The sequence below is a fragment of the Ictidomys tridecemlineatus genome, chromosome 1 (genome assembly GCF_052094955.1).
Source record: "Ictidomys tridecemlineatus isolate mIctTri1 chromosome 1, mIctTri1.hap1, whole genome shotgun sequence".
Taxonomy (NCBI): Eukaryota; Metazoa; Chordata; class Mammalia; order Rodentia; family Sciuridae; genus Ictidomys; species Ictidomys tridecemlineatus.
This window is the reverse complement of record NC_135477.1, coordinates 36,548,907-36,573,897: the sequence shown is the minus strand read 5'-3', so window position 1 is coordinate 36,573,897 and position 24,991 is coordinate 36,548,907. Positions and strand designations below refer to the sequence as shown.

At 37.1% G+C, this 24,991-nt stretch overlaps 1 protein-coding gene across 3 annotated transcripts in view; it reads right to left on the bottom strand.

The window, feature by feature from the left end:
• Positions 1-10,615: 10,615 nt before the first annotated feature.
• LOC120885517 (ankyrin repeat domain-containing protein 26-like) overlaps positions 10,616-24,991 on the bottom strand; it is a 28,401-nt gene continuing 14,025 nt past the window's right edge. For 2 of the 3 annotated variants that reach the window (XM_040272986.2, XM_040272992.2), the window contains exons 4-10: positions 23,647-24,606; positions 21,523-21,675; positions 18,409-18,663; positions 17,615-17,823; positions 16,045-16,282; positions 12,845-12,890; positions 10,616-11,628 (exon numbers count right to left, since the gene is read on the bottom strand). In XM_040272986.2, the coding sequence (XP_040128920.2) occupies positions 11,501-11,628; positions 12,845-12,890; positions 16,045-16,282; positions 17,615-17,823; positions 18,409-18,663; positions 21,523-21,675; positions 23,647-24,606 (1,989 nt within the window). In that variant the 3' untranslated portion in view covers positions 10,616-11,500. The other variant, XM_078038634.1, reaches the window with a different exon arrangement.

The window sequence follows — 24,991 nt, the reverse complement described above, 5'->3', positions numbered from 1 at the left end:
CTTATCACCCAACACATATATGGGGCTTGTGGCCCACAAAATGCCCAGACCTTTACTTCTGTGAGTTGCTCAGAAACAATTCTCATTTGTGTTTGTGCCAGGTGATGTTGGTTAGTTAAATGCAGAGCTTGGAATTTGCCCATGTTCAGTTCCTTCTCATTTGTTATTTTGGCCTGGCCCAGATTTGTTATCGAAAGCTATGACTAGTCTTATGCCAGTTTTCATCTAACTTGTCAGGCAGGGAAGGGCCTGTATGAGCCTGGAATAAATATGTCACTGGGTTATCCTGTAGGTCCCTGGGGCCTCACAAATCCACAAGGTCATTGTGGACAAATTTGTTCAAGGCAAATATGTTAAAATCCAGATCTTCAACATCAGTAGGCCTTCTCACCTAAAGCACAGTCCAGGGACCCTCTCCATCAAACAAGGAAGGAGGAGGGTGTGGCCTGACTCGGTCCTTAGTCTCAGCAACACTGGTTGGTGATTGCTGCTTCCCTCCCCCTGATTTGACTGTTCTAGAAGTTTGAGACCAAAAACAAGCTAAGATTTGCAGACTCTACCTATTTGTCCTTTAGGGGTTGGGAGTGGCCCCACCCTCACTCTTGGCTTCCCCAAAAGCCCCATCAAAGGCTGTTTCTAGCACATGGGGGCTTACCTGCCAGCTTCCAGGGAGGTGACCCTTAGGGTCAGAAGATTTAGGCTCCTTGCAGCTGTTCTTTAGTAACCTTCACTTTTCTCACCCTTTTTGTTGGGGTCTTTCCAAAGCTGTGTGTGTGTGTGTGTGTGTGTGTGTGTGTGTGTGTGTGTGTGTGTGTGTGTGTGTGGGGGGGTCTCCCTTCAGACTGGGAGGATATGGGGATGGTTCTGTTGCTGTGGTTACAGAGAAATAATAAACCAGGAAAAGCATCTGGAGAAAGTTGATGTTTGTTAAAAAGCCAAGCCAAACCAGAGTGGCATGAGCTGATGAGAGTGTGGGTGAACGGGTGGGGTCTGACTTTCTTGTCCCCACATGCCACCTTCGCTAATTTGAATAGTGACTCTGCAGGACTCATGCCAAATCTCTCCCCCTCTAAGCCTGTGACAACTCAGCAAAGAGGCAAATCTGGGCCTCTAAACATGAACTCTACAAATGGATACTCTAAAATTCATTTTTCCCTGCTTCATCAGGAGGGAATGTGAAAATTGGGGGAACACTGTAGTTAAGACCTGCAGTTTGGGCCAGGGAAGAGTGTTTGATTTTAGGGTACCTTTGAATTCCTTGTCCAGTCTGTTCTGGCCTGAGGCTTTTCATTGCCCAGAATATTATCTGAAAAAGACATAGGGTGTTTTCTCTGCATCCCATCAACATGGACCTTGTGATGCTGTGTCTCTGTGTGTGCAGCCAGAGACAAGTGGGGAGGCTCTGCAGGCCCTGCCCTGCTACCCTAAGATGTTCTTTCTCCCTCCAGTCCCCAGGCCCCAGTAGTCTCTTTTCCTTTTGTCTCATGTCCATCTCTCCCCCCTTCTCTCTCCACCCATCCCATTGTCCTTGCTCTTGTCTTCTCCCCCTTTATGACAAAGGTCTACTTTGCCTTAGCCTGTGCTCCAAACCTCAGTCTCTTCCCATAGTCTGGGACATTTCCCTCCAGCCATGTTGGGTTTGGGTCTCCTCATTTCTGATTTTCAGGGCCAAGGCTCCCTGAGAGGCTTCCCTTGGTTTGCTCTGCTAGATTTCCATTGCTTTTGACCAGAAAGAGAAATCAGTTGTCAGTGGTCCTGCTGAATGAATGGGAGAATTTTGTTCAGGCTGAAGAGCCACCCTAAGTTTTGGTGGTCCTTTTTGGGGGGCTGATTGGCTAGGTTGCTGGAGGGATGCCCTGAGTGTGTGGTACCCATCTTCCAGTTTTAGGCAGGCCATCTCCTCTTTCATGTGTTCAGAATCTTGCTTGGCTTATAATTGGGTTGGGTTGTGGTCTGAACCATGAGGTTGAGAGAATAATTCTATAAAAATGAATCCACTATACTAACTCCACACATTTTTTTTTTTTTTTTTTTTTTTGCCAAAAAGCAATCTGCCTGCAGCTCACCTGGCCTGTGAGGACAGGAAATATCACATTCCTCAACAAACTGAGGCAGGGGGTGAAAGGCCTAGCGATCAGTTTAGGTAATGAATGATGGGGTTTGAGAAGATGAAACCTGGTTATCAAAGAAAAGACAATGAGTTGCTAACATAACCTCCAATCACACTTTCCAGCTCAATGGGGTTGCTAACACCTCTGGGGAATCACACTTCCCAACATAAGCTATTACCCTTGAGCTGCTCCTTCCTGCCCTTAGGCACAAACTCTGAGAAGAAAGAGAGGGTGGGGTGGGTGGTATTAAAGAGCAAGACACACACTCTCTATAGGGGAACCCAGCTCTGGGTCCCACTTCTTTCCAGAGAAGTCTGTCTCTGTCCTTTCTTAAACTTGCTTTCTATGCTTGCCTCTACACTGGGGAAAAGAGGACCTGTCCCTGATCTCCAAGACCAATATCAGCTTGAGCAGAGTCCAAGCAGGAAGCCTGTGTTGGGACTGGAATTTTCTACCTGCTGATCAAGGAACTAAACTGGAGTCCTGAAGCCCAGCTGAGGGGAATAGAATTGTCTCCTGCTCCATACCTCTTCCATTTTTTCCTGCCCCCTTGGTTGTCACCTGCAGCCTTTGCCTGTTATCTTTGTTCACTTCTCATTTTTAGCAGTCAAGGGTCTGGAAAGACCATGACCAAGGGTGTGATTTTGTATGTAAGTTTCACGGCATTTGCAAGCCCTGCTGTGTCTCTTAGAAGATTCTGTTTTCTTCCCTTAGATTAGGGGAATTCAGGGAGGGAGAAAGGTCTTCTAAAGGGCTATAGATTCCAACATATGAATTCGGAAGACCCTGACCTTTGTGCTCTGCATGGCCCAAGCAACCTGTTGGGTCGAAGCCCCTTGTGTGGAGCAGAAACCAGCAGGGTGCGTGGTCACAGGCAGGCTGGACGGAATACTGCCAGAACCTTGCTGAAGGACAGCCAGGCAGGAAGTGGGATTCTGCTTTATTGAATTTTGTCATTTATCTTTTCATTAACTCTGCTTTAAAAATGTTGCATGAAGATATTATTTAATTACTAAGTCTTTTAACATGCCTTTAAATGTTGCTCCTAGCCACTCCCTGACCTCCTCTTCCAGGGCTTTGGGTCCCCTTGGTCCCCTGCGGCTATGGAATTGTGGCTGATAGCAGAAACTCCCTTTCCCACTGCCACTTCCACCCCATTTACCGGTGCCAAGCGGCGATAGAGGGGAGGTTCCCGGGCACTGCCCAGCGTGGGCTGCACAGGCCCAGAGACCCGCACCGGGGTGGGTCCCGGCCAGCGCGCCCTGCAGTGTGACCAGACGCCCTCTAGCGGGCACTTGGACGCAACCTGGAAGCCACCCACCCGGTGGGTGAGGGTTTGTGGGAGTGGCCACCCGACGCCAGGTGGGAGGGCCTCTAAGGCCTGGGGATGAGCCAGTGCTGTGGTCGTACCGTGTCCATTCCCTGCGTATTCCCTTTCCACCTCCCCTCCTGTGGACACGCTGGGCCAACCCGGCCAGCAGGCAGACGATTCTAGAGAAGAGGATAGAGACGAAGAAGGTGGAATCTGTGAAGGCCAGAGTTTGGAAGGGAAGACACATTCATTTTACTTACATCTTCGACTCCAGACACGCTGAGAGGGCTCGAGTGGGCCCCCTGCCTCATCCCACCCTAACCATGTTTGTGAAATGTAACCCTTCATTGGCTTGCCTCCATCCTTCTATTTACCCAGTCTCAATTCATGCTTGGTGGTCCTGCCCAATAGAGTCTTCTTCCTGGGTTATGGGGAGAGGGTGTGGACAGTCAGGACCCTTTCCCCTCTCCTGGAAATGTCTGGCAGAAGAGACCACAGGGAGGGGCATAGGACAGTAGGCTGAGCAGCAGGGGGTTCTGGGCTGTACTGGCCCTAAAGTTCACTGTGTTGGGACTGAGACCCAGGGGCGATGCCTTGCTAGGAGCATCTCCATCTGGTGCCCAGGCCATCTGAGAGCTGGAGGGGTGATGTAGCAAAGAGAGAAGCTGGAGAGAGAGCTTGCTCCTCACAGTCGTCAGTGACAGGACGACAGAGGAATATCTGACAATAGAAGTGGCACTGAGGGGTGTGCATGGGACTGAAATAGAATAGAACTTGCAAGAAGGGAGGTTTCTCACCTTTAGTGGGGGGGCCAGAGAGTGTGTGTCCAGATAAGCACTCTTGTCTCATTTCATGCTTTATGCTGCTCTGTAGTGCTGTCTCCCTAAGAACTCCTTCAGTGGCAAGTAACTGAATTGTGAATTTTACCTTCCACATTAAGAATTCAGGTCACTGTTTGCAGGGTTGGTGCTGTGGTTCAATGTGGACATCAAGTAGTCAAGTTCTGTCTGTGCTTCTGCTTTGCCATCTTTAGGGTATTAGTGAAGACTCTTCTCATGGTCACACAATGACTGCTGCATCTCCCGACTTAGCATTCTCATAGGGAAAAAAAACACCCCACCCTCTGCCACAAAAGGTTATGGTGCACACGTTAACAGATTGAAAACACCAGCTTTCACAGCTTGGCAATGAATAAAGACAACATTAATAATGACTGCCATATTCTGCCTCTAAACTGATGGGAGTAGTGTTTTGCATGCATTATTTTCTTTACTTCTCACAATCTGCGCCATTTCACAATGACAACCGAGGTTCAGAGTGGTCAAGTAACTCATTTTACTCTATAGTCAGGAAATGAAGGAGCTGGAACTCAAACTCCAGTCTGTGTGACTCCAGGTCTGGCTTTTTGTTTGTCTTCTCAAAAATCAAAGTGTGCATATTTGTGATAAGAGTTTAAAATAGTACTGACCTTGGCTTTTTGTTTTTAAACATTGTGCATATTCAAGATAAGAATTTCAAATAGCATGAAGTTTAAAGTGAAGATCTGGCCATCTCTCTCCTTTAAAATTCCTGCAGGCCTCCTCTGGCAGATAATTTCTATAGGTCCTTCAGCAAACTCTATTTGTAACCTGCTCAGACCACAAATATTTTTATGTAACCGAGATTCCACTTAGTTACTGTGCTGCACTTATGTTTTAAATTAATTTACCTTGCAGATAATGTTATATGTAGATTCTCTCTCTTTCTTTCTAATGGGTAGTCCTCTTCTGCTGGACTCTATATATTTTCAAAATTAATACTTTGAAAAACAGATGTAGATTAATGAAATATTGAGCAGATAGTACAGAGAATACTCATATACTTTCTCATTCTCACCCTGTTTTTTTTTATTAATAATCTTGGTATATGTGGCACATTTGCTGCAATTAATGAGCCAATATTGTTTTGATAAATCCATCATGTCTTCTATGTATTATGGTATAATACAGAATAGTTTCACCACACTAAAAATTCCCTGTGTTCCATCTCTTCATTCCTCCTGTCGTCTTCTAACTTCTTGGCAACCTCTGATCTTTTTTTTTTTTTTTTCACTCTATAGTTCTGCTTTTCCCCAGAAAGTCATATAGTTGGAATCATGGAGCATGAAGCCTTTTCAGACTGGTTTCTTTCATCTAGCAATATGGATTTAAGCTCCCTCTGTGTCTTTTCCTGTCTTGATAGCTCCTTTCTTTTTATTGAATACTATTCGATTGTATGGGTGCACCAGAGTTTATCTGTTAAGCCACTGAAGAGCATCTTGGTTCCTTCTGGATTTGGGATATTATGAATAAAGCTGCTATGAACATTTGTGTGTAGGTTTTCATATGGACTTAAGTTTAGCTCAGTTGGGTAAATCTAGGAGTACAATGCTAGATTGTATGGTAAGACTAGGTTTAATCTTGTAAGAGACTGCCAAAACTCAAAGCTCTCTCTTAAAGTAGCTGCACAATTTTACATTTCCACTAGCAATGAATGAAAGTTTCTATTTAACACATTTTGGGGCTATTAAAAAAACCATGGAAAAAGAAATATATGTATGTATATTTTCATGTATATGCATGGGGACTATCTGTAGGTTACTTTTTTCTTCAGGTGATATGTGTAAAATGTCTATGATATTAGCAAATTACTTCCGAAGATGATTGTGCCAACAATAAATGAAAGTATCTTCTTACACGCACACAAACATTTGAATATTAGAAAATTTAAATATTTTGGCTAATTTGATAAATAAAATAATGATATCTTCTTGGCTATTTTTATTTCCAATGCCTTCACTCTGAGTTATATGGTGTAGAATTTCTGATTAAGAATCCCTCCTCTGGTTACTCTCAAACTATGCAGTATGGTTTGGATCTTGAATGCTCTTCAAATGCTCAAGTGTTGAAGGCTTGTATATAGGTTTATGAAATTATTGGGAGGAAGAGGTGGAGCCTATGGGAGGAAGTTAGGTCATGGGGGCATGTATTTAAAGGGGATTATTAGAAAACTGGTCTCTCATTTTTACCTCTTTTCTTCTAAGCTGCCATGAGTTGAACAGGCTTCCTCTGTCATATGCTTCTGCCACCATGTACTACATTGCCAAAGGCCTGAAGTTATGGGATCAGGTGACTATGAACTGAAACTATGAGCCAAAATAAACCTTTCTTACTTTTAAGTTGATTATCTTAAGTTATTTGGTCACAGTAACTGAAAGCTAACTAACATGGTGGCAGAAGCATATGACAGAGGAAGCCTGTTCAACAACAGCAAAAGACACTATATTAGTCCATTTTTTAGAATATCAGAGACAGGTTTCCTCAAAAGACTAGGCATGGAACCAAAGAACCATATGACCCAGCTGTACCACTACTTGGTATTTATCCTGAAGAATTAAAGTCATCATACTATAGTGCTATGTGCATACTCATATTTATAACAGCACAATTCACAATAGCCAAACTATGGAACTGGTCTAGGTGTCCATTAACAGATGAATGGATAAAGAAAATGTGGTTTATATACACAATGGAATTTTATTTATCCATAAAAAAATGAAATTATGCCATTTGCAAGAAAATGGGTGGAACTAGAGACCATTATTTTAAGTGAAATAAGCCAAACTCAGAAGGTCAAGGATTGCACGTTTTCTTTCATGTGTGGAAGCTAGAGAGGAAAATAGAAAAGATGTGTATGTGGGGAGTTCTCATGAAAACTGAAGAGAGATCAGTAGAGTAGAATAAAGGGAATAGGAGGAGGGAGGAGGAGAAGGAAAGGGAAAATACAGGGAATGATATTGGGCCACATTTTATTTTTATATTGTGTGCAAGTATGAATATGTAACAACAAATCCCACCATTATGTGCAACTATAATATACCAATGAAAATATAAACAATAATATATGCATGCATTATTCATCTTTGTTAAATCATGTATTTCACATAAACACACACATACCTATGACTACCACCAAAAATAAAACCTAACTCTACTTCAGAGGAAATAAAACATTTTTCTATATAGTCCTGGATTAGAGAGGAATTTAGAATAATGACAATATATATTTTTCTACAAATAACATTTTACAGTAAATATAAATATGGACTGAGAGAAAATATGTTGAGGGCCATAGCAGAGTTGGGATGACACATGGCATTTTTGCCAGAAGTAATGGTTGAGAGGCAAACCATTAAGATGATGCTGGATTGATTCAACTGTATATTAGACCTTTACTGTCTGCTTTGGCCCGCTACTTTGGAGTTCTCGTGCTACTTTCGAGTTCTCGCGGTGATTCCTGGAGAGTTCGCATTGGTTGGGGAAGTGCCAGAGGAGGGATTTCTGGTTAGTGGTTCCTGGAGGAGCTACGTGGCATTCAGGAGAGTTCCCAGGGAGTGTGCTGGTGGAGTTCAGAAATAAAGTTTGTTTCTCTTGAGTGGCTCGTGATTTGTGTCCAGCCAGACTGCGGCAAAAATATATAGTCATGTATTTATTTTTAAAAAACTCAAAATGAGTAATATGTTTACTAATTAACAATGAATCAGGACAAGTACGTCAAAAATAAAGTAAAAGGGGCTGGGGTTGTAGCTCAGTGGTAGAGCATTGGCCTAGCAAGTATGAGGCACTGGGTTTGATTCTCAGCACTGCATATAAATAAATAATAAAGTCAATTGACAACTAAAAAAAAACATTTAATAAAATAAAAGAAAGGACAAATAATTTAAAAGACAACTAAAATATATGGAACTCTAAAAATTGTAGACAGGATAAATAAAATCAAACTTGAACATGCTAAACCAAAATAAGTAAGCTTGATGAAAACTAAAACTAAAAATATAAATCAGGATAAAAAAGGAGTAAAGAACATAGTGCAAAAGATTTAAGAATTATGAAATTATACTAGATATTTTTACTAGAGTATGTTTGAAGTTCAGAGAAATTACAAAAATTCTGAGTAAAAAGATTTCGAACTACAGGTTTTAACTTACTAAAAATGGAAATATAGGTTCATATTAGAAAATTAGAAGACTAAAAAGCACCAGTATAATGTATTATGACATAAAATTAACATAGAGGACATATGAATTTATGCATGAAAGTTGGGAGGCATTTACAAAATATTTGAACCCTTTGGAGTTTGGAAATCCAAGAACAATATGTATCAGTAGAAACTATCATAAAAATTAACACTAACTTCATTATACAAGCTAAATATCAAAGCATTTGCCATTATAATGGCAAGGGCAATATATGAACATCAACCATCATCTCTTTTTTAAATGGTTCAATTAGCATATATTGCTAGACATAATAGTGGGCTTCATTTTGACATCATATGCATGGAACTAAATTTCAATTCAGTCTCTAGTATTTTCTCCCCTTACCCAACTCTGTCTCCTTTACTGGTTTTAATTCTATTTATTTATTTATTTAAATTTGTGCTTTATAGATGTGGTCTATTCATACATAGCTTAATTTGGTCAATTTAATTCCACTCTTCTCTCTTTTCTCATTCTTCTGCCTCCTCCTCTAATCCCCTTCCTCTACTACACTGTTCTCCCTTTTATTTTCAAGGGATTCAAACCTATTTTTTCCTCCTTATTTTGCTCTAGTTTCTGTATATGAGAGAAAACATTCAACAAGGCCTTAACTTTTTGAGTCCTTCATTGAGGATGATGTTCTCCAGTTCTATCCATTTACCAGCAAACGCCATAATTTCATTCTTCTTGATAGCCAAGTAAAACTCCATCGCCCCTATAAACCACATTTTCCTTATCCATTTGTCTACTGACGGGTACCTGAGCTCATTCCATAACTTGGCAATTGTGAATTGTGCCACTATAAACACTGATGTTGCTGTATAACCATAGTATGATGATTTTGGTTCTTTAGGATCAATACCAGAGTGGAATAGCTGGATACTGTGGTGGTTCCATTCCTAGGATTTTGAGGAATCTCCATACTGCCTTCCAGAGTGGTTGTATTAATTTGCTATCCCACCAATGATGTACTGAGTGGATCCTTTCTCCACATCCATGCCAGCATTTATTATTATGTGTATTCTTTTTTTCCCACATTTTATTGACACTTTATAATTCTGGGATTTGTTATATATTCATACATGCACACAATATAACAATATAATTTGGCTAACATCTCTCTTATTATTTGTATTCTTGAAGATTGCCATTATAACTGGAATGAGAAGAAATCTCAATGTAGTTTGATTTGCATTTTTCTGATTGCTAGGCATGTTAAACATTTTTTCTTAAATTTATTGTCCATTGTATTTCTTCTTTTGAGAAATGTCTATTTAGTTCTTTTGCCTATTTGTTGATTGGGGTAATGTGTGTGTGTGTGTGTGTGTGTGTGTGTGTGTGTGTGTGTGTGTGTGTGAAGTTTCTGAAATTTTATATCTTCTGAATATTAATGTTGGGGAGTAGCTGACAAAGATTCTCTCTCATTCTGTAAGGTCTCACTTTCACAGTCTTTTTTTTTTTTCGAGACAGAATTTTAATATTTATTTTTTAGTTTTTGTCGGACACAACATCTTTGTTTGTATGTGGTGCCGAGGATCAAACCCAGGCCGCACGCATGCCAGGCGAGCGCGCTACCACTTGAGCCACATTCCCAGCCCACTTTCACAGTCTTAATTGAGGATAAAAATCCAACACCCATGTATGTTAAAAACACTGAAGAAACTAGGGAGAGTGGGAACTTACCTCAATATTAAAAACACAATATATGACAAACTCAAAGCCAGCATCATACTGAATGGAGAAAAACTGAAAGCATTTCCTCTAAAATCAGGAACAAAGAAAAGTATTTCCACTCTCAACATTTCTATTCAATATAGTTCTTGAAACCCTAGCCAAGGAAATCAGTCAAGAGAAGGAAATAAAGGGAATACAAATAAAAAAAGAAGTCAAATTATCTCTGTTTGCTGGTGACATATACTGTATCCAGAAGACCAAACCAAAACAAAACAAATAAAAATGAAAATAAACCTCACTAGAAGACTTCTAAAACTGGTCAACAAATTCAGCAAAGTAGCAGGATCCAAGACCAACATTCATAAATCAATAGTTTTCTATACTTGAATAATAACTTGGTTGAGAAAGAATCCAGGAAAACTATCTCATTCACAATAACATCAAAATATTTAAATACTTGGGAAAAAAATCTAATCAAGGAGGTGAAAAACTTCTACAATGAAAACTATATAATATTAAAGAAAGAAATCAAGAAGACCTTAGAAACGGAAAGACCTCCTTCTTGGATAGGCAGAATGAATATCGTCCAAATGGCCATACAACCAAAAGCATTATGCAGAGTCATTTCAATCCCCATCAAAATACCATTTATATTCTTCACAGAAGTAGAAAAAACAGTCCTAAAATTCATTTGGAATAATGAAATATATAGAATAGCCAAAGCAATTCTTAGCAAAAAGAGAGATACTAGAAGCATCACAATAGCTGATTTCAAATTATACTACAGAGCTAACATAACAAAAACAGCATAGTATTGGCATCAAATCAGGCATGAAGACCAATGGCTATTCCACTGAAGACAGAGATAAATAAACCCACATACTTATAGTCACCTAATACTTGACAAAGTTGCCAAAAATACATGTTGGAGAAAGGATAGCTTTTTAAACAAATGGTGCTGAGAAAACTGAATATCCATATGTAGAAGAATTACACTAGATCCCTATCTCTTACTCTGCACAAAAGTAAACTCCAAGTGGATCAAATACCTAGGAATTAGACCAGAAACTTTGCAATTACTGTAAGAAAATACAGAGTCAACACTCTAACCTATTGATACAGTTACCAACTTCTTTAACAAGACTCCCCCAGTTCAAGAAATAAGACCAAGAATCAATAAATGGCACAGCAGCAAATTAAAAAGCTTCTGCACATTACAATTGCAAATATTTTATGAATATTAATCATACCTATATGATACAAACATTTTCCTTCAATAAAGTATTCATATCATGCATTTAATGGGAAACAGTTATGTCAACATTTCAATAAGAAAAATATTATCTTTCAGATCATATATTTTTTCTTTAAAATCTTTGCATATTCTTGTTGTGCTTCTAAAAGTAGATCTTGGCTTGACTTATTGGATTTTGGTGTAGAAGATCTAGCAGATCCAGGTTCAAATTCTGTAGTAACTAGAAAAAAATCAATTATGGTCTTAATCTCAAAGATTTCATAGTTAATAAGCATGAGTCAGTAAAGAGAAAGTTGAGAACTTTATCAGTGTTTATGATAATGAGAAATATGTTTGTATGACTATAATAAACATTACGACGTAACAATTTGCCCGTAGTTGTACACCAAATTAACTATTATGGCTGAGTGTCAGAACTTCAGCTTTCCCCATTCTTCATTAGTTCAGCATCCATGTGCTCAGGTACTATGACAGGCACTGCAATGACAAGATGAAGATGAAGAAAAGCTACTCCTCATCAATCATATAACATAATTTGAAAAAAACAGATGAACAGGCAATTTCCATTCAGAATCCTAGATGATGTGATAGATGTAAAACAGGGCACACCTGGAACACAGAGAGGGGACTTATATCCCAGTGTTATGTTAATATTGGTTCCTTTGGTGCAGATAGCATATAAGTCGATACCTGAGGGATAAGGAGAAAATATTCCAGGAAGAGGGAAGAAGGGCATGCAAACAGCAAGAGGTGAAGAAACACCTGTGGAATTATGAGAGGTCTGTGTGACCAGATGCTAGAGCAAAGCTGAAGTTGAGAAAATTCTTCCTTAAGAGAACAATTCATTTTTCCAAAAAAAACTTGGTTTACCAACCTCAATTGACAAAAGAATTATCCATGTTGTGCATTATTTGAAGAGTAGGGTGAGTGACAAGCAACAAGGCTGAGAAATTGGACAAAAACCCACTGATGCAAATAAATTTAATTCCTTGATGAGGAATTCAGAACTTTTCCCGAGGGCAAAAGGTAAATCAATGACAGTCAATGACAGGAGATTTAAAATGCTCGACCAAGTATTACTAGATGATGGAGGTTTTGGACCATAAACCTGAAAAGACAACGATGCTGATCTTTTCCAAGAATAGTTCTGTGTGAAGGCTGACAGTATCATAGTGGTGGCAGAGTGAAGAAAGGGTCAAGCCAGAAGGCTACACAGACCTTTAGAGACTTTTAAAAGCTATGGAACATGAATGAATGAAGAATATATATATTCTTCATCAGGGTTTTTTTTCACATTTTTTATTTGATGTGTGTAAAAAAAATATTTAATGTTATTAAGTATCAACCAAACTAAAGAAGGGGATGCCATTTGCTATTTATAATTTATTTCAGAAATCAATTAATCTAAACTTAGTTTATGAGTGTTGGCAACATACCTTCTTCTAGTGCTCTAGTTAAGCCTTTGTCCACTGCCTGCTCCATCTGAAAGAAGGAATATTACATTACTTAGCTTAAACAACAAATGTTATCAGCAGAATGATATATTACTTAGAAAATGTGGTCTTCTCAGATAAGATGTACAGCTTTTCTATTTATCTCTAGCTGTGGGTTTTGTTTTAGCTCATAAAGGAAACTTGGAGCTCAGCCTTACCAAGAGGAGCACATTTGTAACTTCATCTATTCTTTTCCATTTTCAAAACAGAAGAAGGGGAGTGAATTAAACACAATAGAGCAATGTACCATGACTGTTAGCTTATCCAAAGAATTCTTTCATAGCTGGTCATTTGTAAACTGTGTTTACAGAATTCAAAGGATCCACAGAGCCCACTGCAGGTTGAGGCATAAGGAAGTCACACCTTCAGAGTGTGACTCTGAAGAACCTTTACTTGCATCATCCCTCTGTAGTCATAGAACTCTGCTTCTTTCTGTTTTATATATTATAGTTGCATGAAAAAAAAAGCTTTTAAAAAATTCGGTTCTTTAAAAATAATTTTAAAAGACACAAAAGTCACAAAGTCCCTAATTTCTCAGAGAGATTATAGCTAGGCTGGGTCACACAGCCAGTTGGCTTCACGCCTGGAAAGGCTTTAGGTCTTCCTGAACCTGGGATTCTACAGCAGATTCTCTCATATTTAGGAACCATACACAGATTTTTAAATACAGTTCAGAGAAAATGCATATGTCCAAATTTGTCTTAGAGCTCAGTAATGTCGAAGCCTAAAAGAACTCTCTAAAAGATTATTTCTAAAGCTATGACTAAAAATGAAGAAAAAATTAATATCATAACTTGTGTTGGTAGCAGTTAAGTCTATGCAACTTATAAACCACATGGTTTTTACAACAAACTTGAAGGAGAAATCTTTAGCTGAACCAAGCAAGCTGAAGTTGAGAAAATTCTTCCTTAAAAGAATTATTCATTTTTTTCCAACCTCAATTGACAAAAGAATTATCCATGTTGTGGGTTATTTGTAGCAAAATTGAAAACACAGAGGTTTCTTTTTACCATCAGCATACTTCTGGCCAAATTCTCTTCATTAATTAGGTGATAAAAGGCAGGCTTAATTTGAATGATCGTTTAAAACTGTCAGAAATGAGAGGAGAATCTTCATTTGCTTGGCCTCAAGTTTCCACGTGAGTAATTGTACCCTCTCTATCTTCATCAAAAGGAGAGGTGATTGACCTCATTGGTGAAATTAGATAGATGAAGTGCACTGAATGCACTGGCTTGGCTCTGCCTGACTCATGCAAAAAAAAATATGCTTGCTCACAGTAACATGAATTCAGATCTGCTGTTGTCTCTGCAGTGAGTGGCCTGCTTTGGGACATAAGAGAAAACATTGGTTTCTTTCACTGAGAACTGTGTGCCTGAGTCTTTTCTGTGATTAGGTATTCAGAAACCTGCTGAGCCTGCATGTCTAAAGCCACATCCTCCCATTAATTGTTATGGGTTACTAATGAAGCTAGAGTGTTGTCTCCATCCACCTGACTCCTGTTCTGAACTTAAGAGGGGAAAGAGGAGAGTCATTTGCTGCTTATTCAGCAGAGCCCCAACAAGAAAGATGACTATATAACACTAACCGAAGTGTTTTCTTCTTCCTTGACTTTAACATCTTTCTGTATATTCTATGAAACATCTCCTACTTTAAAGATGGGAAGTGTTGAAAGGAAGATTTTAGAATCAGAAGTACAGGGAAATCAATAACAGCAAAACACAATAAATGTTTGCTCATTCAACAATATTATTGACAGTTTATTGTTAAATGGTACTTGAGATTATAGATTGTAAAATAATGTATTCTTTCTTAAAGATCAATTTGACATATGCGTGTCATATATCTTCCACAGTTAATATATTTTTAGAAACTACTAATATTTTAAAATTCAAATTTGTTATCACTCTCCATTTTAAAGAACACTCAAACATTATAAGTATGCACACAAATGTAACAAAAACAATTAACTTTGCCCTTTAAGCCACTACAATTCAATATAAAATTCTAATAGGTTAATGTATGAAGGAAGCTACATTTATAAGTTTGTAAATATTATATACATGTATTTTGTCCTAAAGAACTGAGAAACAGCTGGTTGCTTGAGAGGCTGAAGAATTAAGTACAGAACCATACATATATTTAAAGGCCTTGTGAAAAAATGAATGAAAGAAAAGAAATTGAAATATTACCTGGATTTTTCAAAGAATAAAGTGTCTAGTGGGAATTTGGTTTAGTAGATAAAATGGAATAGAGACAAGAGGAATTACAGAGCATAAAACTAATATAAAAACATGTTTAACTCTGCGCCTTTGGCAAAATAAGCATAATGATTAAAAGTGATTCAAGTTCTGAGTTGCATCACTCCCTTGATGATGCAGTCTATGTTTAGTTAAGAGGTGTGACTTCTGTTGAGATACATTTTTTTTTTCATGTAAAAAGTTTCAGGAATATTGTTATGGCTTTGATGTATTTGAACAACCACATTTATAATAAGAATAGAATAGAATTTTTTTCCTAGTGTCAGTAATATACCCAAACCAATGAAGGTAAAAATTAGTCTTGGGCTGGGGGTATGGGTAGGAACGCTTGCCTAGCATGTGTAAACCTGTGGGTTTGATCCCTACACTCATGTCCCACCCCACAAATATACATAAAGCAACAGGTTTATTTAATTCATATAAAGTATTTACTTGCCATGTCCTTACACTCTCAACATCCATATGTGGTAAAGTGATGACTGTCAATATGAATTATGATTAGGGGTGGAAGACTTGGGATGGTGCAGGGAATTTTTTAAGAGTACAATGAAGCGCAGCCAAAGGAAGACCACACAGATGCGAAGTCAAGGCCTCTTAAAGTGTATCTTTAGTCACAGGCAGTAACATTCATTTTGGAAACCTATTTAAATGAAGCATTTAAGAAAAAAAAAAAAAGACCCAGTTCAGTTTCAAATGAGTATCTCTTGAAAATAAGAACTTCAGGGACTTTTAAAAAAACAGTCAAGTTTCTCTCTTCTTTCTTAACACAGATTATTGTGACTTTCACTTAACACGCATAAGTCAGATAAACGACTCAGTATTTTACCAAAGTCAAAATGAGAGTTATATCAGAAATCTGAAACCCAAAGCATAAACATAACTAACCTCAGCCAGGTAGTCCTCCGTGCTCTTCCTTGCAGGCTGTGGGTGTCGGGTGGGAACCACCACATTTTCTCTTTGACTAAGACTTCTTCTGAGTCTCTGACTTCTATCATGATTTCTAACACAAGAGAGCTCTGGGACAGGCCTTGTATAAAGAGGGCAGCGTAAAGTCTGGAGCTGGTGTTTCTCCTCCAGAAGTCTGATATTAAGTTCCTCTAACCTCTCATTTCTCCTGTGAAGACTGCAAAAGGCAAACACATACTTAGTATCCAATTTCCCCCTAAATTACTTGTATTTTTTAAATAAATAAGAGTAATGGAATTTCGCATTAAATGGAGTCTTGAAAAGACTCATTGAAAACTCATCAGAGCATATAAGGTGTATACAATTGTAGTTTTAAAATTGTTCTAAAGAAGTGTACCTATTTCTAGGGGGTTCCCGACTAAAAAAAAAAAAAAAAAATTGTAGGTGGCTGAGCAATAGTGATTAATTAGCCAGCTTCAGATTAACACTGCTGCCTTTGCAAGATTCCTGAGGCAGCCCATAGAAACGCTTGTATTTAAAGGGCACCTATGTGGGAAGATGGGTACCTTCAGTTACTGGACCACAATAGCCATTTCACTATCTTGAAGTGAATTACAACATCATGTACTCCTTAAACATATATAACTAGAAAATAAAAGTAAAGAAAAACTAAAGATAAGTTATATTCAGTAAACTAGCTTAGGGATTTAAAAAACATCCCTTAAAGGTATTTATAAGAATCTGTTGTCACCTTCTGTGCATTCTACCCTTTACCAGGAAAAATTAAGCATCAGACACTGAGAAATAATTCAGAGCAACAATCACTAGGGCAGAACAAGTTAACAGAGTTGGTGATCAAAAATAATTAAAACAGATCCCACGACCATGAGTTCATTGTTACCAAGGCATCAGAAGAGGCACCTGCCCTTTTTGTTTTTCACACTCACCCTAGCGCTGACCATGGAATTATTTTTAGCCACATTGGAAATCATACTTCCCTTTATCCCCGTGATCATCTTCCCTTGTATCTATCACAAGTATGCTTTAATGTAGAGAGGAAAAACTGTAGAGGACACTGTGTCTCCAGGCACTATCCAGGGATAGTACCAAAAACAACAACCAAAACCAGTTGATTTACCCAGTCCCAGAAAGTGTCTAGAGGGTTAGTACCAATGGTACTTGACCCTTAGGACTTAAGCTGTAATCTTTTTAAAATAAGTTAAACTTGTTAATATTTCTACTTAAAGGAATACTTACAATTTCATAACAATGTCAATGTTTGATTGGAAAGTTCCAAAACCACTGAGCTGAAACACTAATAGACCAGGTTAAGAATATGAGAAAATTAAGCAGTGGGGAAAGCCATAGAAATGCAAGAAAAGGGGAGAATATAAACTTCCTGGACAAGTTATTTACTAACATGACTTTCCAAAATTATACTGTCTGATTAGCCTTTGCATCCTACAAATCTCACAAACCTGTCTCACTGAAACTTAGGCCTAAGAGACAAATTAAGGAGCTTAAGTTATTTCCTCAAGTTTCAACTTACTTCTTTACTTCAGCCGACAGTGATTCTATAATTGTGGGTTCTCCTAGATAGAATTCTTCATATTCCTCTTCCACTATTTCACTATAATTTTGACTTTTCATTTTAGACAGCTCAGATTCCAGATCTTGAATTCTGAGTTCCATCTGACTTAATGTTGCATAATTATTCTGTTGTAACTGCTCTGAATTTTTTTGAGCCGGTGCTTGTGTCTAAAGAACAATTAAAGCATATACTTTAAAAATAATTATAACCCAATCAATTATTCTATGTTTATCTCCTTAATTTTGAGTCAATGATTCAGAGAAAACTTTGAAATATATGGAAAAAAGATGTGGTGTCTATAAGGTTAGGCAAGAGCTGTACCACGCAACTATATCCTCAGCCTTGAATCATTGTTATGTTATTCTGATCATTCAAAGCAATACAATCAATTCAGATTTTTTCAAAAAATTAAATAACATAATTTAATTCAAGAATATGGTATAATATAAAAAAAAGAATATGGTATAAGTCTATACCTCTTATTTTCTTTTCCTCCTCCTACTTTTTTATACAAACGATTCTTAAATATTATTCTCTGATGAAAATCAATATTCTGATAGGTAAATTTAGTTATAATTATGATGGAAATTGAAATATTTAAAGGGTGAATCAGATGTCATCTTCTTTTAGAAATCTACATCCCTTGAGGGATGTATAGGACACACAATGTAGTATTCAAAATATAGTTTTCAGTGAAATGAATTCCAAAGCACAGTCCAGGCAAAATAAATTAACCGAAAAAATAAAATTACTTGTTTCTGTTTTTCTTCCAAATCCTGTTTTACTCGGTTTTTGATGTCCCCTGCATGCCATGCTCCTTGTCCTTGTTCTACTCTGTTTTCTATATAACTTGAGATTTCTACTATATATTGTTCCCACTTGTTTTGATTTCTTTCTAGCTTTTCACATATATTTTGTAGACTTTGCAAAGATAATAACTGCTGTTGGAAACACTGATATTGTGCATCCAGATGTAGATACTTTGAAGATGCAGCTTCATCTTTAATCTGCATGGGAAAAAAATGGTAGGATTTAGTAATGAAGGAAATATGCTGAGAATATCTGAATACAAAGCCAATTAACAAATTATGACAAATTAATACAAAACCAATTAACAAATTATGACATCAATACAGCTGCAATAAAATATAATCGGGTTCTGAGAATGTTCCCTTGAATGACTCAGAAAGTTAGAATTATTAGGAATCACAAAACATAGTCTTTACATTCACCATCCTTGTCACAAAGTATTTACACTTGATCTTAGCTTTTTGCCTTTCTATTGATTGTTTCATAACTTTACTTCTGAAAATGACTCTGAGTCACCTCTTTTAGTAGCAAGTCTTTTACTCGTCTTCTCATCTTCATGCCCTATAATTTCAAAAAAATGTTTTAGGGTCATCACAGTGAGGTGTTTAAGCCTGTACCCATAAATTGCTCCTAAGAGAAGACTTTAAAAAGACTTTAATTGATGAATCTTATAAATATACAGTCTAATGTTACAAGCCATTTTCCAAACTGCAAATGTTTTATGTTATTTTGAATTGCATTCTAATAAATAATGATTCTTGGTAAGGAGCAATGACATCTCCTAATATAAAAGTTTAAGTGACATCATCTATATTTTTTGTAATATAAAGGACTTAATTCAATAGCATTTTCTTGTAATGTTATGATTTTCCCCATAATGCTAGGGAACATACTAAACAACAACAACAATGACAAAGGTTTGTTGGATTTTTGTAGTACTGACTTGGAAAGACTGCTTACTTTTAAGTATACTAATTATTTAGAGTGATGGTTTTAAAATATGTCAATATTCTTTGAAATTTCTCCCATGAAATTTCCTCTCCTGAATGTAAGCTGGCTTTTGTAATTGGATTCTAATGAATAGAATGTGGTAGAATGGCTATGTGACCTCTTAAGCTAGGTTACAAAATGTGATACAGCTTCTACCTGACACTAGGGAAGCTTTCCCTCAGTATTCAGCCACCATATTGTGAGGAAGCCCAAGGCCCATGGTGAATCCTCATGTAGGTGGGTCCAGTGAAAGGCCCAGTCAAAAGCCAGCTTCAACTTCCAGACAAGTGAGTGAGCAAGTCTTTCTAATCCCCAGTTTCAAGTCACCCCAGCTGATACCAATGAAGAAGAGATGAATCAGCTTTGACTGAACCGAGCTTTGACTAAACTGCAGACTGAGATAATAACATTGCTTTGAGACATCGACTTTTGTGGCAGTTTTATTGTACATCAGTAATTGGCACAGATAGCAATACTAAATAGGATTTTATGTAATTAAAAATAATATAGGATTATTTGAACCAGGGGTTAAGTGTAAGCAAAAAAGACCTAGCAAAGAAGAAAAGAAAGCCAAAAGTCTTCAAAGGGACTCTTAGTGGAAGCCTGGTGGCCCTTAATGAGACTGACAAGAAGGGCTCAGGTGCTAGTGAAGAAAATGGTATGGAAATCAGGAGGAAAGGGAGCTCTTACTATATAGCAGCTGAAAGTAAAACTGACGTGAGAGATAAGCTAAAGAAAGACCATTTAATATGAAGACCCAAGAATTACCAGGTGCAAATGTTTGCTTCCCATTGGTAGTCTCTTCACATGTCAAATTGCCAAAGAATGCTAAAATAAATGGCTTCCGGATAAGAAGAAATCCACAATTCTGCTAGGAATCATGGTCCAAAGATGAAGCCAAGATCATGACTGAAAAAACCTCTCTTAAGACTTCAGAAAGAAGTGAGGTAGTACTTCAAATTCCCTTCAGAATGTGAAGGGTACAGATGTCCTAGTATATAGCTTCACAGGTGAATACTGAAAACATTATGCTAAGTGAAAGAAGCAGTCAGAAAGGACTAGATATTGTGTGAGTCGGCTTATATGAAATGTCCATTGCAGAGAAATTATAGAGATGAAAAATGGATTGTTGATTTCCTAGGACTTTGAGGAACAAGAAGGGTGACCACTCAGGGAATCAATGTTTTTTTTTTTTTCAAGGTTATGAAAATGTTCTAAACTTGATTGTGATGATGTTTATATAACTCAATTAATATGCTGAGATACCGTTACACTTTAAATTAGTGAGCTGTATGGTATGTCCATTATATCTCAATAAAGTTGCTTTTTAAAAGATCTAATGCAAGAATCTAACTTTCTTCATTCTTCTTTTCTTAAAGTAGTAGACATGACCTTAATATTTCTGTTCTTTTATAATATGTCTAAAATAAAAGCATAATGAAGGGAATTCTTAACTTTTCCAATAATTTCAGTATTAACCTAAAGTATTTGTATATTTGGAGAAATGGCCTTTCTGTCCAAGTTATCTTGAAAACCATGAAATAATCATACACAGATTCTGTATCCATTCACAAAAATGAAGATAAGAAATAATACAATTCCATGGAACATTCCATTAAATGAATTCCTCTGATTTAATCTGTCTTGCCTCCCCATGGCAATAGACATAGGCACTAAAAAGTACTGTTTTAACAGAAATTGAGTCTCTCAACTTGTGTAAGGAGTGATGTATAGTTCTCAACTTTCCTAAGGTTAAACAGTTTAAGGAAAGATGTTTGACATTATAAGAAAAAAATGCAAGAATGAAAGTCAGAGTTTAAGATTTCTTAAAAAAAGTGCACAAGTGGGCTGGGAATGTACCTCAGTGGTGGAGTACAGACCTTGCTCATACAAGGCCCACATTCAATCACCAGTACTGCAAAAGCAAAAACAAAGAAGTAGGTGCACTAGTAAATAATTAAATTATAACAAAATTGATGCTGTGCACTGAAATCAGTATCCTAAAACACTTTATATTATTTAAACAGCTATAGATTGACTGTTGATATGTTCAAATTCATTCGTACTTGACTTATGTTCTGATTCAGTTCCTTCTTTAAATTCCGTGTCTCCTCTTCTAAACTAAGGCGACAACCTGATGAAACTTCTAGTGAAGACTCTGACATAGATCCTCCTTTCAGGGTATCAGCCTGCTCTTGTTGAAGTTGTCTCACTGCTACCTGATAAGATATTTCTGTTAATGATTTTATAAGTCACTTCATTATTCTGTATGTTAATCATATTTAACTCTTACATATACTGTGAAAAAAATTGTCACATATATCAATTGATCTTCTGAATAGATATTTTTCTTTATTTCTAAATTCTGTTAAAGACACAGGAGTTCTCTTCCCCTGTCTAATCACTATTATGTTCACAGGCAATAGATTCAGTCCCTTATCCACTCCTCCCCTGATTAAAATGCAGTGCTTGACAACCATCCTACTGAATTTTTAAACAGAAATGGGTATGCAGGTGGGATTAGTGCTGGTGAATTCTACAGAGGGGAACATTATCCCTCATTCTTCTTAGGGGCTTAAATTAACATCTGAGTTCCTCGTGTATTAAATCCTCTGCTCAAATCTTTCCAATAGATTCCTGTCTCAGAATAAAAGCAAGGCCCTAGATAATCTGGCCTCCTCCTTCCTCCTTGACCTTAGTTCCTCCCTCCTCACTCCATTCCTGTGGCACATGAATCCTGCCGCACCTCATTAGTCTCAAAATGGGGATTCAATACCCAATTAATGAACCATGGAGAGCTAAGATTATCCTTGTACTAGACAAAGTGATTTCCTTTACATGATAGCAATTGAGCCTTCAAAGGAAAAGGATGAGCAAATTATCTGTGAACATATTCAGTTAATAACAGATACAGTGGGAAGATTAAATTAACTATAGTTTTGCTATGATTCATCACATTCATCCCATTCCCATATTATGATTTGATGAAATGTAGATGCTTCTAAAAAGTTGAGGCATCATGAGAATAAAAGAATTTGAGATGGTAATTTTGAGGTTCAAGTCAAATTGTCATGAATAAAAATAAAATTAGAAAGATAAAATGCTAGTGAAGGACAGCCATTAAAAAACACAATATCTGCACTTCAGCTTAGCTGGGAAATCTGGAATAAACTCTCCAACTAGCCCACTTAATTGAATCCCGGTAGGCACATTTCCATTTATCTGCTTTATCATGTTCTGAAAGCATGTACAGGTCTCTCAGTGGGGAGAGCACATGCTAAGTCTATGCAAGGCCTTGAGTTCCATTCCCAGCAGTGTAAGAGAGGGTGACAAAGGAAACATGGTAAGATCTCAACATGTGAAGGGTGTGTGGGAATTCCTGGTCGAAAACTTTTGATTCTAGACTCACAGCATAGACATACTGTGTCTATGTCCACTCTCAGCAGAGCAATTTCATCCTCCAACCTGTTGTATATATGCAGTAGATCTTTTTACTGTTGGCAAAAAAGGAAGACCCCTACATTATATTTGGTTGGTGTTGTCTTTAAGTGTCTTATGATCTATTAGCAGTTCACGTTTTTTAAAATGTCACTTATTTGTTAATGAAACGGGATCATTTGCTTTACTTTTTGAAAATGATGATTGTATCCTCTTCGTAGGACACATTCCTATATTGCCCGTTTTCCCTGCAAACTGGTAGATCTAGAAGCTTCATTAAACTGGATTCAAATAAAAAGAGTACATTATTAATATTAGTCTACTAAGAATTTGAAATGTAACCTCTTAAAACTTCATAGAAGACACAATGCCTTTACTCAAATAAAGCTTCTCTCAGGTCCAACCTTCTCTATGTGACTCTGAGTTCCTCTTTTTTTTTTTTTTTAATTAGTACATACTTGTACTTGTTTATGAGGTGCAGTGTAATATTTCAAAACATATGCAACATATAGTGATCAGAACAGGGGAATTGGCAGACTCATCACGACAAACATAGATTATTTCTTTGTGCTGGGAATCAGGTCTAAGTCAAATTTAATGAAAGCGAGGTTAAGTTTTGGAGCTGATATAGTTAATGCATTTATAATATATGTATTTTTATATACAGCTAGATTCAACATTAGCCATAATCAAATATTACTTTGAATCTTCTCTGAAAGACAATTCATATGTTTATCTTGCTTGATCCTTACCTCCCTTTCTGCTTTCTCCTTTCCATATCTTTTTTGCAGTCTTTCTTCAAAATGGTTACAACTGTTAATTAGTTCCTTAATTCTGTTTTTCAGCATGAGATTGTATTTTTTATTCTCATCTTGAAGTACTTTTAAAATGTCATGAAATCTGTGTAGGACATCAATTACTGTCTCTTCTTTATTTTCAGTGTTGTTGTGAAGGTCATGCAATTGCTGTTGAGGCAATGTATTTTCGTTTTGTAGCTGAGATAATCGCTCCTCTGTGGACTCCTGCTTCTCAGTGTATTTATTCACTTTACTTTGTTCATTTTGATACATGTGTTCAATTTTCTTCACTTGGCACTTTGTTTCACTTAGGTCTCTTTGTACATTTTCCAAAACCAAAGTCATTTCTTTAAGAGCATCAGTTGTATGACAGAGCTCATTTTCTAGGCTACAGATTTTTGTCTTGTTCTTAGAAAGCTGTTGGGAAACCATCACACTATTAATTTTGAGGTTACATATATCAAAATCCATCTTGGCATGTGCACTAAAGTACTCATTTCTTATTTCCTGGATACTGAATTCTAGGTCTCTTCTTGGTATCTGATTTTCATAATGATGGGATGGAACAAGATCCAATCTGGTACAGTAGGGTTCAAGTTCTGTTTCCAGTCTTGCTTTGTTTTGTTTTAGATTCTCCAGTTCAAGAGATAGCATTGCAATCTCAGCTTTCAGATTATTTAACTGTTCATTACGCTGGAGTGTTATTTCTCTCTCTGTTTCCTCATTCACTTCAATTGCCCTTTGAAGGTCATCACTCTTTACTTTTACAATTTCAATATTTTCAAGGTATTTCTTTTCCATATCCTGGCTCTGACATCTTACTGTGTCTATGTCCACTCTCAGCAGAGCGATTTCATCCTCCAACCTGTTGTATAAATGCAGTAGATCTTTTCTTGTACAATCTCTAGTAGGAACCTAAGTAAAACCAAAGAGACATTTAGCCATGGACTCAATGACATATCCCATTTTCCTTTGAAATCAAAAGAATAACCTTTACATATGTACAAGGAAAGCATTGCAATAGATGGATATCCAGCTGGAGAAAAATTAGATCTAAACTTCAGAGAATGTTAAAAGCAAAAGTTCCCCCAAATTTAAAAATTTCATTGTAGAAAATAAATCTATGAGAGTAAGCAAAAAAAAAAATCATAATTTTTAAGAATCTTGGAATTAAAGACTTTCCCTGAATTCTAAACAGAACCAAGGCATAGAGTTAGTGATTAATAAATTTGATCACATTAAAAAATTTAAGACTTTTTTTTATACCTAATGTATACAGCCAACTCAAAATAAGAACCTT